The 13,959-nt window shown below is 38.3% G+C and overlaps 1 protein-coding gene across 1 annotated transcript in view; it reads right to left on the reverse strand.

Moving 5' to 3' along the window:
- NUP205 (nucleoporin 205) overlaps positions 1-13,959 on the reverse strand; it is a 53,875-nt gene that overhangs the window by 27,178 nt on the left and 12,738 nt on the right. Inside the window, exons 11-23 of the mRNA XM_060777232.2 lie at positions 13,183-13,333; positions 11,879-12,084; positions 11,216-11,398; positions 10,253-10,303; positions 9,300-9,509; positions 8,116-8,215; positions 6,026-6,163; positions 5,624-5,813; positions 4,891-5,011; positions 4,135-4,216; positions 1,078-1,242; positions 606-730; positions 139-253 (exon numbers count right to left, since the gene is read on the reverse strand). Of these exons, the coding sequence (XP_060633215.2) occupies positions 139-253; positions 606-730; positions 1,078-1,242; positions 4,135-4,216; positions 4,891-5,011; positions 5,624-5,813; positions 6,026-6,163; positions 8,116-8,215; positions 9,300-9,509; positions 10,253-10,303; positions 11,216-11,398; positions 11,879-12,084; positions 13,183-13,333 (1,837 nt within the window). The remainder of the gene's footprint in view (positions 1-138; positions 254-605; positions 731-1,077; positions 1,243-4,134; positions 4,217-4,890; positions 5,012-5,623; positions 5,814-6,025; positions 6,164-8,115; positions 8,216-9,299; positions 9,510-10,252; positions 10,304-11,215; positions 11,399-11,878; positions 12,085-13,182; positions 13,334-13,959) is intronic.

The raw sequence follows: 13,959 nt of genomic DNA on the forward strand, positions 1-13,959 counted from the left end.
TATATCACCTTCCTTCTAAGAAAAGAACTGCAGAATTGTGTCAAATAATCATTTTTACAAAGCAATCTGTTGTCTTTCAAACAATACTTAAGATTTGAACACAGAATGTTAGATATGTGGGATTTTTCTGATGTTTACCTTTGATAAAAAATGGTAGGTGCTGCAACTGAGAGAATAAGAAATCCTGGCTGGTGCGCAAGTATCTCATAGTTGGACCTGAAGTATCTGAGCAGGCACACAACTGATAGATCACCTGTTTAATCAGAAGAGAATTCCAGTATTAGTTCCCTTGCACAGGCTTGCAAGATATGCTAAATTAAAAGGAAATATTAGCCAATACTGTTAACTATACTTGACCTCAACTCAAATCTGCTTAGTAAGCAGAACAGAACTATAGGCAGGATCAATAAACAAGTTTAGGCAGCAATCTTATCCACATTTATCTGGAAGCAAATCTCAGTGAATGTGGGACATGCTGTGGAGTGTGATTACACTGCTAGCATTTTACAGTGCAAAACAATACTAACAAAGTGAATAAGTAGCTTTCCTACTACCTGAAAGTTCTGGCTTGATGCCATTTCTCTCAATAAGAAATGCTTCTGTACCTGATAACACAACTCTGCTAAATGAGGAGATTCTTGAACTGCTGCGGGACCAGATCTTGTTTTAGTACCATTTTCCAAGATGTTCAAAATAGCATGAAGACAAGTACGAGGACAACCCAAAACACCTTTAGAATGAAAGATTCATACTTAGATAAACAATCCACATGCTATGATAGATTTAAATAATATAGGAAAGGAAAGCTAGGTTTTAAACACTCACTTTAGGAAAATGTAAACAATTCTATAAAAGGCAGAATATGATCTACAAAAGTATTCTTTCTATGGCATGCTATATTCGCATATATGAGATAATTGTTGACGAATAAAAGTACAATTTAGCATTTTGCTCTGCTTGCCAAGAACAACAGAAATTGCCCAAAACTACCGGACAAAAATACTTTTTTTCTAATGTTGCCAAAAGTTGGTAACGTCCCATTTACCCAATCATCTTCAGTCAAAGCCGGGTCCCTACCTGGATCCTGCAAGTTTGTTGTGCTGACAGGCTTCTTAAATTCATAACCCAGGAGATAAAGAGCAAGATTGGGTGGACTGCACTCCAGAGAGGTGATGAGAAGGTTCAGAATGTTAATCCTTGTTTCATGGTAGATTGGGGCCTGTTTCCTTTCACCTTCAAGTTCTAGAAATCAACAGCACAAATGCATAAACCATAGCAATACATAACACAGCCCAACAAGAAATGCTTTGAGTCTTGGTTTTTAGATCTGTTCCTGGGTTATTTCAGCGCACTTAGATCAGTGGTTCCCACCCTTTTTTTGACCAGGGACCACTCTCCAACATTAGGACCAAAAGGATTACAAATCAGTTTTTAGTCAACTTTACATTTAGTTTGATTATTTAGGGTGCTAATTCAGAAAATTGCATTGGATAGATCACATTGCTCTAATTTCTGATACAGAAGATATGACATCCAGTAGTCGTCATCTGCTCGCCCACAGAAAACCATATTTAATAAGCCTTGGTACTGTAAGAGGGTTTCACGAGACCAGTTGCTTTCGTTGCAACGGAGTAGTAATGGTGAGGCTGCTGACCATATTTTAGTTCTTGCAGACCACTGGTGGTTCACAGACCACAGGTTGGGAACCACTAATTTAAAGCCTCATATTGCTAGGAGCCTTTAAATGTATTAAAGGCTCCTCATGCTTTTGATAGCTGACAAAATGAGTCCACATCTTCCATGTATAGCATATATATTTAGCTGATTTGCATCTCTGTCAAGGAATATAAATAAATATAATAACTATGCACAACAATTATCTGGATAATCATCCTTTGATAGACCACATCAGTTCTGGTTTCTTCAATTTAGAGATCATGGTTTTCTATGGGCAAATAGATGGTAACTGGTAGATGGCATATGTTAAGCATCTCAAAACTAGAACTGATAGGGGAACACTGGTACCCATTTTGGAATCAGGAGTTGAAATATACCCACAAACAGGACTAACCTCTGAGGCACCAAAATGTGTGCCGGCCAGTGTGATGTTTAGCATGTACTATACAATGTAACTTTTTTATGAAAGTTCTGCTAATAGAAGCATGCAAAAGAAATATATTTATTTATTTATTTATTTGATGCACTTATTAACCGCCATTCTCAGCCCATAAGGGCGACTCATGGCGGTGTACAGGACACATAAAAGACAATTACAAAAAAGCCAGTTTCAACAACATATAAACTATACAACAATTACAGACTACACTAAAAATCCGCTTCGTCTCTTAGTGGAATCATAGCCAGTCTCATATTCCTTGTTCCATTCCAGTTCTCATTACCGTATTGTTTAGCACTTAATTAAATGCCCTCTCGAACAGCCATGTCTTAAGGCTTTTTTGAAAGGACATGAGGGAAGGCGCCTGTCTGATGTGTGCAGGGAGAGTGTTCCACAGCCGGGGGGCCACCACCGAGAAGGCCCTCTCCCTCGTCCCCGCCAGCCGTGCCTGTGAGGCAGGCGGGATCGAGAGAAGGGCCTCCCCAGACGATCTCAAGGTCCTCGTGGGCTCGTAGGCCAAGATGCGGTCGGAAAGGTATTTTGGGCCGGAACCGTTTAGGGCTTTGTAGGCCAAAGCCAGCACCTTGAATTGGGTCCGGTAGCAAATTGGCAGCCAGTGGAGCTGGGACAACAAGGGCGTTGTGTGCTCCCTGCCACCCGCTCCAGTTAGTAACATGGCTGCCGCGCGCTGAACCAGCTGAAGCTTCCGGGCCGTCTTCAAGGGCAGCCACACGTAGAGAGCGTTGCAGTAGTCCAGGCGGGATGTGACAAGAGCGTGTACCACCGTGGCCAAGTCAGACTTCCCGAGATATGGACACAGCTGGCGCACGAGCCTGAGCTGTGCAAATGCTCCCCTGGTCACCGCTGAAACCTGGGGATCCAGGCTCAACGATATACATCTTTTCTTAAATTTACAACAGATTTGCTACCTAATCGTCTATGGCAACCAGGTTGGAAAGTACAGGTGGGTCAAAATTCATTATGGTATCTGATGTTTAATAAGTTTTTGAAAAAATGTTTTGAAAAGATTTTCATGTAATGTAATTTTATTTCACACACACAAACATATATATGCTATGACAAAATCCATACTGGGGGTCAGAAATGGAAACGGTTTGGAATGACACAAAGCAGACACTGTCATTGTCATGTTTCTGCTTTCATAATTTTAAAGAACTTGTTTTAGTTTTAATTCTTGTTACGTTTTAAGGTTTATATTGGAAAGTGTTTATAAAGTTAGTATATTACTGATGTCATGGCCTATGGCTAGTACAATAAACAATTCATTCATATGAATTGGAGGGCCACTCAAATGATCAAGGGTCTGGAGAACAAGCCCTATGAGGAGCGGCTTAGGGAACTGGGCATGTTTAGCCTGAAGAAGAGAAGGCTGAGAGGAGATATGATAGCCATGTATAAATATGTGAGAGGAAGCCACAGGGAGGAGGGAGCAAGCTTGTTTTCTGCTTCCTTGCAGACTAGGACGCGGAACAATGGCTTCAAACTACAAGAGAGGAGATTCCATCTGAACATTAGAAAGAACTTCCTGACTGTGAGAGCCGTTCAGCAGTGGAACTCTCTGCCCCGGAGTGTGGTGGAGGCTCCTTCCTTGGAAGCTTTTAAGCAGAGGCTGGATGGCCATCTGTCAGGGGTGATTTGAATGCAATATTCCTGCTTCTTGGCAGGGGGTTGGACTGGATGGCCCAGGAGGTCTCTTCCAACTCTTTGATTCTATGATTCTATGATATATGCTATGATAATGCAAATTAAAAACAAAAAAAATTAGGGAGTTACTAGGTTTAGTAGCTTCTGTTTACAATATTGCTTAAAATATGAAGTCGAATAACCACCATACAGGCTTTTGAACTAAGTTAAAGGCCAATTCCTCGTCTACAAATAATAAATGAATAAAAACCTGTTAGTTCCACAAATGATAATACAGACATTTCCCCGGCTTATTATTTGTCAAATTCAAGCAGTTTATTTTTATATAAAGTAAAAATTGAATATTTTCATACCTTCATCAGGATTAATGATTTCTTCTGCAGTTTCATTGTCCAAACACTCCACAAACCCAGCCATTAATTTCTGGCTGATATTCTAAATTTGTATTGAAAGGACAGGTATGAGAAGTTATTGAAATATGAAAACATGGCAAGCAGATTTCAAAGCAAAACATACATGCAATCAGAAAATTACTTTCCAACAAAAATTATAACCCAAGGTCTAGAGAACAGTTTAAAGAAATATGAGTCTGTATCCCACTCAGCATGGATTCTTCCTTGCCCCTTAAACAGAGTATGAATATAAATTAAGGGGGGTTTTTTTGTAAGGAAAGCAAAATATCTTTGTACAAAAAGCAAAAGACCAGTTCCAGCCTCACAGAGGCTCTAATATGTAAATGCTTAGTAACAAAAGAAGAGAAGAACATATATTTCAGAGTCTGAAAAAGTTATTTTTGGACTATAACTCCCAGAATCCCCCAGTATGATTGCTAGTTGCTTAGGTGTTTGTTTTTTTTTAAGCTTTGCCTATTGGCAAAAACTCTATCTAAGATTGCAAGGGGAGGTCCAGCTTGGGAGTATGAATTAGTTGGGAGGAAAAATATGTACAGGTCTTCTCCTTCATGTTATGTATAAATAAGGAGACACCACACATAGCATATTCTTAATGTTATAAACCCAAACAGTGTATGGATAAAACTATTTTATTTTAAATGTTCGCCTTCTTCTTGCTGTCTCTCTGTCTTAAAATAAAAAATAAACAGTAATTACCTGATCTTGTGTGAAATCTCCAATCAGTTTGACTTGAATGTTAGAATTGCAAGAAATACAACACAGGATTTTGGAACTTTCAAATGCCAGCTCAGGGTTGGTACTTCCATGATAAAGATACCTTTAAAAATGGACAAGACATGACAGCAATTGATAATTTCACCCAAATTGCTTGGAGGAAAAAAAAAGGGGGGGAGGTTGTGATCAATCGTAATAACGTTACCAATATTTGCCTTCTAAAAAAAACCATTATTTACAAAGAAATTCCAACTACCATAAGAACATGGATATTCATGAAGTTGTGTGTGTGTGTGTGTGTTCACAAGTAAATTGGGACCTTACCCTGAAGATGGCTACAGACAACTTACAGCCTATGCTTTAGTTCATTATCTTCAAAGTCTCTTTATTTCAGTTTCCTAACTTACGAGTTAGTGTGTCAAAATTAATTGTTGTTTTAGTGTATTTAAAGTAGAAATGCAAGCTTTTGCTGTAGTTGCACTACACTCAAATGCTCAAGGCAGATTCATGTGAATCTAAGGCACAAATTTAGAACACAATTGTATAAATCAGGACCCTACAGAAGTATTGTCCTATTTTCTATAAACATCAAGTCAACAGTATGAACAGCTAGGCATACCCTTGGACTCATTCAGTACAGAATTTAGTTTCACCATCCTACTGGTCTTCTCTAGAGCCATAGTTGGTTTTTTTTTTTTAAATCTATAGGGCATACCTGGCAATATTCACCACATGGTCTGCCTTTTTAGTTCGAGGATTGATTCCTTGCAGCAGTTGTTCTAGGGATGTAACGATCAGGGAGAGGTGGCTTTCCCTTAGCAAGTCCATGAAAAGGTTCTCTTTCTGTAGGGTAAAGTTCAGCAACCCAAGGCAATACTGAACTGCCTTTTCTAAATGCTTCTTTCCTATAAAAGCAAAGAAAATATTGGAGACATGTCCATATTCACAGGAAAAATATAGTGACAGAGCCATAGGATTTCTACCTTTCACCCCTCCCCCCCCCATCCCCTCAAACACCCCCAAGAACTGCCCACTCTTATTCATTGAAAAGTAAAAGATGATTTTGGAAGCTGCTGATATTTTGTTTTCTCCCTTTTTTCTGGAAGCTGCTACATACCTGGGAAAGGGGCGTACATATCCAATTGTTTAACTCCTTCTTCCAGCAAGCTAAGAGACAGTTCCAGCATTGGTGACTCATTCAATAGATGATACATCAGGTTAAAACCAGGTGGTTTATAAGCTATGATTTCTTCTCCTGGAAAATCAAACAATTAAGCATAATTTATGAATGTTAGTTTGCAAAACCAACAAAAAGAAACAAACAAAAACAACAACAAAAACACCACTCTTCTATTTTTAGGAAAAACACTGTGAGTCTTGCCTTCCCAAGTCTTTCTCCCATATTAACATTCAAACAACCCAACCACTTTTTTAATTTTAGCACTCCTGTGCTGGAACTGTATAAGTTCCAGTTCCTTTTGTCAGGCTTCTCGCCCACAGTTTTAGATAGTCACTTTTATATTAGCTTTATGTGGGTGGAGTTTAAGAAAACATTTCATAGTTTGTGTCAGTCATTTTGCCCACCCCTTTGCCTGAGGAAAGGGAGCCATTTTAGATCAGAGACTACGAGGGAATCTTGGATGCAAGACGTGTCTGCAGTTGGTCCCAGTGAGATCCCGGTTGGACACGCCATTTCAAGTCAATTTTAAACCAACAATTAACCAATAAGTAATTAAAGACATGGGCACTGGGCACCTCAGAGGCCCCAATATCACCATCTATTCTCCTCAGAAATCATCCATGACTAGCAGCTGCAGGAACAATTAGTTACCCTTCAAATTTTAAATATGGATTTCGTTGTGGGGAAACCAAGTTAGTGCCTGGGTGGATATAGGCCCAAGACCAGTTAATAAATTGCATGGACATTGATTCTGTGGGGTTCCTTGCTCAAACAGGAAGCCAATCCAGCATCTCCCAAGCTGACAGAAAGTTAGAACACGTTAAAGCTAAAGAGACATTTAAAGCAGCTTGGGTACGACAGCACAACTAATAATAATAATTATTATTATTATTATTATTATTATTATTAAAAGATCAAACTGCAAAGACTCTGGCACAAGCTAGTAAAGGTGCTCCCAGTGTTGATCGGCACACTGGGTGCAGTGCCTAAAGACCTTGGCCTGCACTTAAACACAATCGGTGCTGACAAAATTACCATCTGCCCGCTGCAAAAGGCTATCATACTGGGATCTGCACGCATTATTCACCGATACATCACACAGTCCTAGACACTTGGGGAGTGTCCAACGTGTGATCCAATACAACAGCCAGCAGAGTGATCTTGTCTGCTGTGGACTCATCTTGTTGTGTTTCAAATAACAACAACAACAACAACAACAACAACAACTTTATTTATACCCCGCCACCATCTCCCCACAGGGATTCGGGGCAGCTAAAAGGAGGACAAACCCAACAATTATAATAAAACAAAATAAAATACATACAGCAGGTAATAACTCAAATAAAATACAAGCAATAAAAATAGTACAATAGGATAAAGCCAGGGTATGAAATAAAATAAAAAAGTTAATAACAAATTGTTGAGCACAGTGGGCTGGGCCAAATGCAGGAATAAAATCATGCAACCCTGGGTGAGATAGGTAAATGGAGTAGTTTATCTGGTGGGAGATTCAGATGGAACTACCACAATTCGCTCCAAAACTATCCTCAGGAATGCCACCTTTGTCTGATTACTTTTTACCTAGACTTGCTACCAATGGCCTCCTGCTGGCTTTCCCTTTCACCATAATTTCTCTTCTTAAACAATCAGATTGCTGAACTCTCAATTTAAATCCTAGACCGACTCCACAGGTCCTTGCAACAACATCAAAATCAAGCACATTCCTTGAATCCCAGTCCCATTTTATATCCTTTCTAAAACTTTCCTCATTAAAACATTTTCACCTGTGATTTTTCTTAAGCCACTGTTACTCGCTTGCAACAAGTGTCCTCCTTTCTCGCCTTTCCATATCAATGTCAAGGAAAAGGAATATGATGTAGAAATGATAGCAACTGGCTTTCTGAATGGCTTCCAAGGGCTAGACTATGTCACCAACTGATTGTGGCATGAATACTGGTCACCTTTCTTCTTCTTCCCAAAAAAACCAGAACAAAACTGAGATTAATCAGAGGGGAAAAAAAACATGCCTTTCAGCTCCACATATTGGTCCACAAAATCTTCAAGCTGAGGTTCATAGTCTCTTAGCAATTTGTAAAACACCTCCAAAACTGCTTCTGCCACTTCCCACTGTAAAGGGAAAAAAACATACATTGCTTGTATCATGAATCAAATGAAAAATGACAGAACACATGCATTCATTGAGTCGGATCAATAGATTTCTTTTTTCTGGGATCTAACATCAATGGAAATAGTCCTGCTGATAAGGAAAAGTACATACAACTGGAAGAAAGATACTTTTGAATCCAACCCATGGTCAATCAGTAAGGACTACATCTAACAACAAACAACAACAAATGACAGGTCAATCAAAACAGGGCATATATAACATTCTACAGAAATGAGAGGGCCCCCTGGTGGCGCAGCGGGTTAAACTGCTAAACTGCTGAACTTGCTGACCAAAAGGTCAGTGGTTAGAATCCAGGGAGGGGGCTGAGCTCCTGCTGTCAGCCCCAGCTTCTGCCAACCTAGCAGTCTGAAAACATGCAAATGTGACTAGATCAATCTAGTTGGACACAACTAGATTTAACGTTATCTTTTACAGAAATAAGATGCAGGACAATGCTTAATACTTTGTTTCCTCAATTTATTATTATAGGTTGGGAGTACTTTAGAGATTATATAATCCAGTTTCTACCTTGATGCAGTAACTACAATGAAGGATGCAATTACAGCATCCACGATAAACAACCATCCACACAACTTCCATACATTATTTTGATTCATTGCTAAAGACAATGAATCACAAGAAACCCTAGCATCCAGTTTTTATTTCACAAAAGGTTGTATTGAGTCAGGGCTATTAAGCCCAATACAGCTTAGAGGCAAGAATAGTATATTACAGATTACAGATAAGAGTCAATAGGTCTAGGGACTGAACATGGGATCATCTATATACAAAACATTCAATCTACCTTGTTCCTAACCCTTTCTGAAGTATCACACCTCTTCTAATCTCCAGAGACAAGAACGCCTTTATTAATGCCATGGTTATTTGAGCACATGGAACCCAGACAGTCATTTTACTGCTGTTAGTCACAGGAGAGATATACATCTCCTGTGGCACCTGTAGAAAAGTTTCAATACAAATCAACTTTACAAATATTGGTAGCAGGACTTTAACAGTATATATTTAAGTTTCTGTACAACCGACCTTTTCAGCAGCTCTCCGATAGGCCCTTGTTTGAAACCGAAGAAACACTGAATCTCTCAGAAACTGCAGGTAGGGATCAAAGCCTGGGGGGCGCAGTCCAGCACCCAGGTTGGAAGGGAATGAACTCTCGACCAGTGTGCCAATGAGCTTGCAAAAGGCACGAGTTAAAGGGTACTCCTCACAGCGGGATTCAATTTCATTCAATTCAACCTTTTCAAAAATGTAAAAAGACATGGCTTTAAAATTTAAAAACACAGTGTGTCATCACACTAGAACTGAAAGAATCGACAAAGAATATGCATCCCATCAGAAATCTGTGGTTGCTTCCAGCAGAATTCTGGGGCTTGTAGTTTAGTGAGACCCAGGACCCCAACTACAAGCCCCAAAATTCTGCAGGAAGCAGATACAGGATTTCAGATGGGATGCATACTCTTTGCCTACTCTTTTGGCTCTAGTGTGATACCGGCCCTAGTCCTACATATTATTTTATGAATAACTAGCTTACCCGCCACAAGTTGCTGTGGCCAACCTTCCCTCCCTCTTTCTCTCCTCCCCTCTTTTTCTTTCCCTTCTTCTTTCTTCCTTCTCTACCTGATTCTTTTCTCACTTCCTTTGCTCTTTGGTTCCATCCTTCCTTGTCTCTTTCCTTCCTTCCTTCCTTCCTTCCTTCCTTCCCTCTTTCGTTCCTTCTCCCTTCCCTCTTTCACTTTTTTATTTCCTTCTCTCCTTCCTTCCTTCTCTATCTTTCTTTCTTTCCTTCTGTCCTTCTTTTCCTCTTTCTCTCCCTCCTCCTCTCCTTCCTTCTCTCCCCTTTTCTGTGTATATTTGTTTTGTGTGTGCATATGTGTGTATATATTTGTGTATGTGTGTGTGTTTGTGGTTTTTGAGTTATGATAATCCCACAAATGAACATTACGTTTTTATTTATATAGATGAGACTACATGGAACTTACCTCAATGCCAATTGCTTGTCTTTGGCCTGGAGTTCTGACAGTCTGTAGTATCTTCCAAAACAAGAGAGAAGACATTTTTTTTGCAGTTACAATATGGTAGCCAGAATGTGAACTAAATAGTTTATTTCATATGTTACTTTTAAAAACTCCTGCCCATATGAAAAGTACCATTACATAGGAAAAGTACCATTACAATCCTAAATTTGTAACCCACATTTTTTTGCCAGCATCTAAAAAGACCTCAATGCCAGGACAGAACTGCAGGCAGATACAGATGTGACGCTCACCCCTTCTCCCCATGAAGAAACAGTGTGCTTTAAGCATAATTTGGAGATTGGAAGCAATTATATCTACACTGCTCTTTCTTTTAAGCAAACAAGATTTTGACAATGTAAGTAAGAGAGAGAAAAATGTTGCTATGATCTACTATCTTCACTTCAAACCACATTCCTCTTCTGTCTCCACAAAGCCTGACAAATAACAACCACACAAGCTAATGATGATTTAAAACAAAGTAAATACAAATTTTGTAAAAAAAAAAAAAAAACAATTAAATATAGTGTGTGGATAAAAAGTTTAAAAACAATTAAATTACATAAAACATAAATAAAATTACATTTAAAACTCACCATTCCGAAATATATCTCACCCACAACACCCTCATTTCCCCCCAATAACCTGAAGGCACAGCAATGTTTGTAAGATAGTGAATAACATCAAAAGTAGAGCAGCTGGGAGCTCAACTGGACCACTTTTTTTAAAACTTTAGCTGCTGTTACTATACCTCAATGTGAAAGCAGTGAACCACATGAACCACAGTCTTCAAATAAGAACAAAACATTTGAATAAAACAGGACTCAAGGAACAGAATTTATTCCTAATATTTAAAGACATTTCTTGCTAATACTATGGAACTTTCCACATATTTTGGCACTCTAAGACTGAATTACCATAGGAAAATACCTGTGTGTATTCCAATGATTGCCATAATGAAGCTGCAATTTCTGGAGATTTTCCAAAGGCTGAAAGAGTCTCTAATAACTCAGCTTTCAAAATGGGCGGGATACTACATTGTAGAAGTCCCAAAATGACAACTACTGGTGTCCACTGAGGATGTTCACAGAGAGCTAAGCGAGCATTTTCACTCTAAAAAGGATATAAAAGGCACCAGTGAATCCAAGTAATATAAATTACCACATCAACTATACTGAGAATAAATGTTTAGTGTCTTAACTTGTATTTATATGTCTATTGGTTTTAGTTTAATCATTTTATGTATTATCTGTCTTATGTATAATTGTGGCATTGAATTTTGCCAAGATGTAAGCTGCTCTGAGTCCCCGTCAAGGTGAGATAGAGCAGGATAGAAATTGAATAAATAAATAAATAAAATTGTATTTTTTGCATTTTCTTTCTCCAATCAAGAGTAAACATGAGTTAAACTTGATCCGTGACTATGTGACATGCAATTCTCTCTGTCTTTTCTTGTTTCCACTCAGGCACAGCTAGGTTTTAAAATGTATTGTGCTTTAAAAACCAATTTTACAATTTATCAATGGCCGAATGTGTCAAAAGCCATCAAATAATGGACTATGTGGAATTCTAAATGCATCAACAAATAGTTACCCATTTTACTATAGTTTTGGTAAGCTGCAGAAAGGCAATCAGTCCATCTTGTTCTTTCTGGGTGATGCCTCTGGGAGGAAGGTGGCGATACTGAATGCTATCAGCACTTGGCAAGTCTTTCCGTAATTGTTCATGGTACAGCATCAAAGAGTGGAAGAAATGTTCCCAGGAGACAGGGCTGCCACCTGCTCCTTGGATATTTTCAGCTGGAAAGAGGGAAAACTCTAATTACAAAATTTATTGAACCAGTATGTGAAAATTAAGTTTTTTTCATACATAAGCTCATGCACATTTATAACAGGTATTGTCTGGAAAAGACTTAGCCAACATACATACTATTTTATTTATTTATTTATTTACTTACTTACTTACAGCATTTATATTCCGACTTCTAACCCCAAAGGGGACTCAGGGAGGATCACAGAACACATACACAGCAAACATTCAATGCCGTTAAACAGACAGGACAGACAACAGATAGAGCTATTATATCAATATTTTTTCCAACTTCAGCATCCTGGAGGTTGTGCTTGATTTCGGCCACAGGGAGTGCTGTTGCTCCATCCTCTATTAGTTATTTTACTGATAACGGAGCCTTCAGTAACCAAAGTGGTATAATGCACACACATTTACTCCAACAGACTTGGAGAAATCACAAACCTCTGGGAAGGGGGACATGGATGGAAGGTGAAGAGACCCCTCCAAAATCTCAAGAAGACTTAAGTATGCCCAGTATTTTTGTCCCTGATCAACTGTTGAGGAACAAGGACAGAAAACTGGGGAGAGGGATGAAATACAGTATCCTGGAAATTACCTTAGCTGTCTAGAATCCTCAACAGAAGCATCCAGCACTTTAAGATTTTGTTACTGGGTCCACTACTTTATACTTAATGTGCTTCTCTATCATTCAAAACAAGCAACGCTATCTACAAGAAGTTAAGGCAACAGAAGCCACAGCCAGTAGTAGAAAGGAATCAGTTACACTATATTTCTAGGTCCCACAACCTGAAGATTAAGAATTAAAACTAAGACCAAGAGAAAGAAAACTGAAAAGATAACACTCATAATCTTAACTCTTTAGGCTGAACAACATCACGTTAGGAATATCAATTAAAAAAAATATCAAACATTAATTAGAAATGTAATAATAAACAAAGAATTGTGAGACATGGCAGCATAATAAAATAGCTTTCAAGTTGATCCAAGTTTTCACCTTTCTTTTCTTTAAAGACAAGCTGCCTTGCTAAGTAAGACCAATGAAACATGAAGTAAGTGTTCGGCTCTTTTGGGGCCATATTTCTTACCATGACTGCCGCCATTGCCCTTTAATAAAGTAAAGCAGTAATGAGAACACTGGGGCCCGTTGGCCAATCCACGGAGCATTTTCAGGTAAGGAATATAAATCGTTGGCGGAAGGAGGTCTCCCATTTGTCTAACAAATTTAGATAAAACAACCTATAACAAGAAGAGCTGCATTTTAGATGAAGTAGCATCATTTCTCTTCAAAGAACTAGCCCTAATTCCTATCTCTTTTTTCTAAAACAAAAACAAAACATGAAATCAATAGAAACATGAGTAATGACTTATTAATCCAATTGGTCTACTCTACTTGGTATTATCAAATAGATCTATGCCAGTATCCGGCAAAAGTCTCCAAAACTGACCCATGATTATAATAGTGTGTATAGTTTCTTCAAATGACTAACAATTACTCAAATCACATTTGCTCATTTTAATACTTACAGAGTTGAAGAATTTTACTCCGATTTCGACTTCCACAACATTAAAGGAATGATTCAACCACAATTAAATTCCAATTATTTTAAAGGGTAAAATTAGGCTACAATGACATTACTCTTTTGTAAGCAAATTAGGAACCATTTCAAAGGTTTCAGATCTCTGTTCCCTTAATAAAACCATAACTACAAAGCTGGTATATATTCTTCTCTTGATATATTCTTACATTGATCATTATAAAAATGCTGAGCAGTTTTCTTAACGGACTGACATATTTGACTTAAAAATAATTTTGAAGTCATTGTGTTATTATGTGGACTAACAAAAATTCAGAAATAAAAAAA

Source organism: Anolis sagrei, chromosome 5 (genome assembly GCF_037176765.1).
Source record: "Anolis sagrei isolate rAnoSag1 chromosome 5, rAnoSag1.mat, whole genome shotgun sequence".
Classification (NCBI taxonomy): Eukaryota; Metazoa; Chordata; class Lepidosauria; order Squamata; family Dactyloidae; genus Anolis; species Anolis sagrei.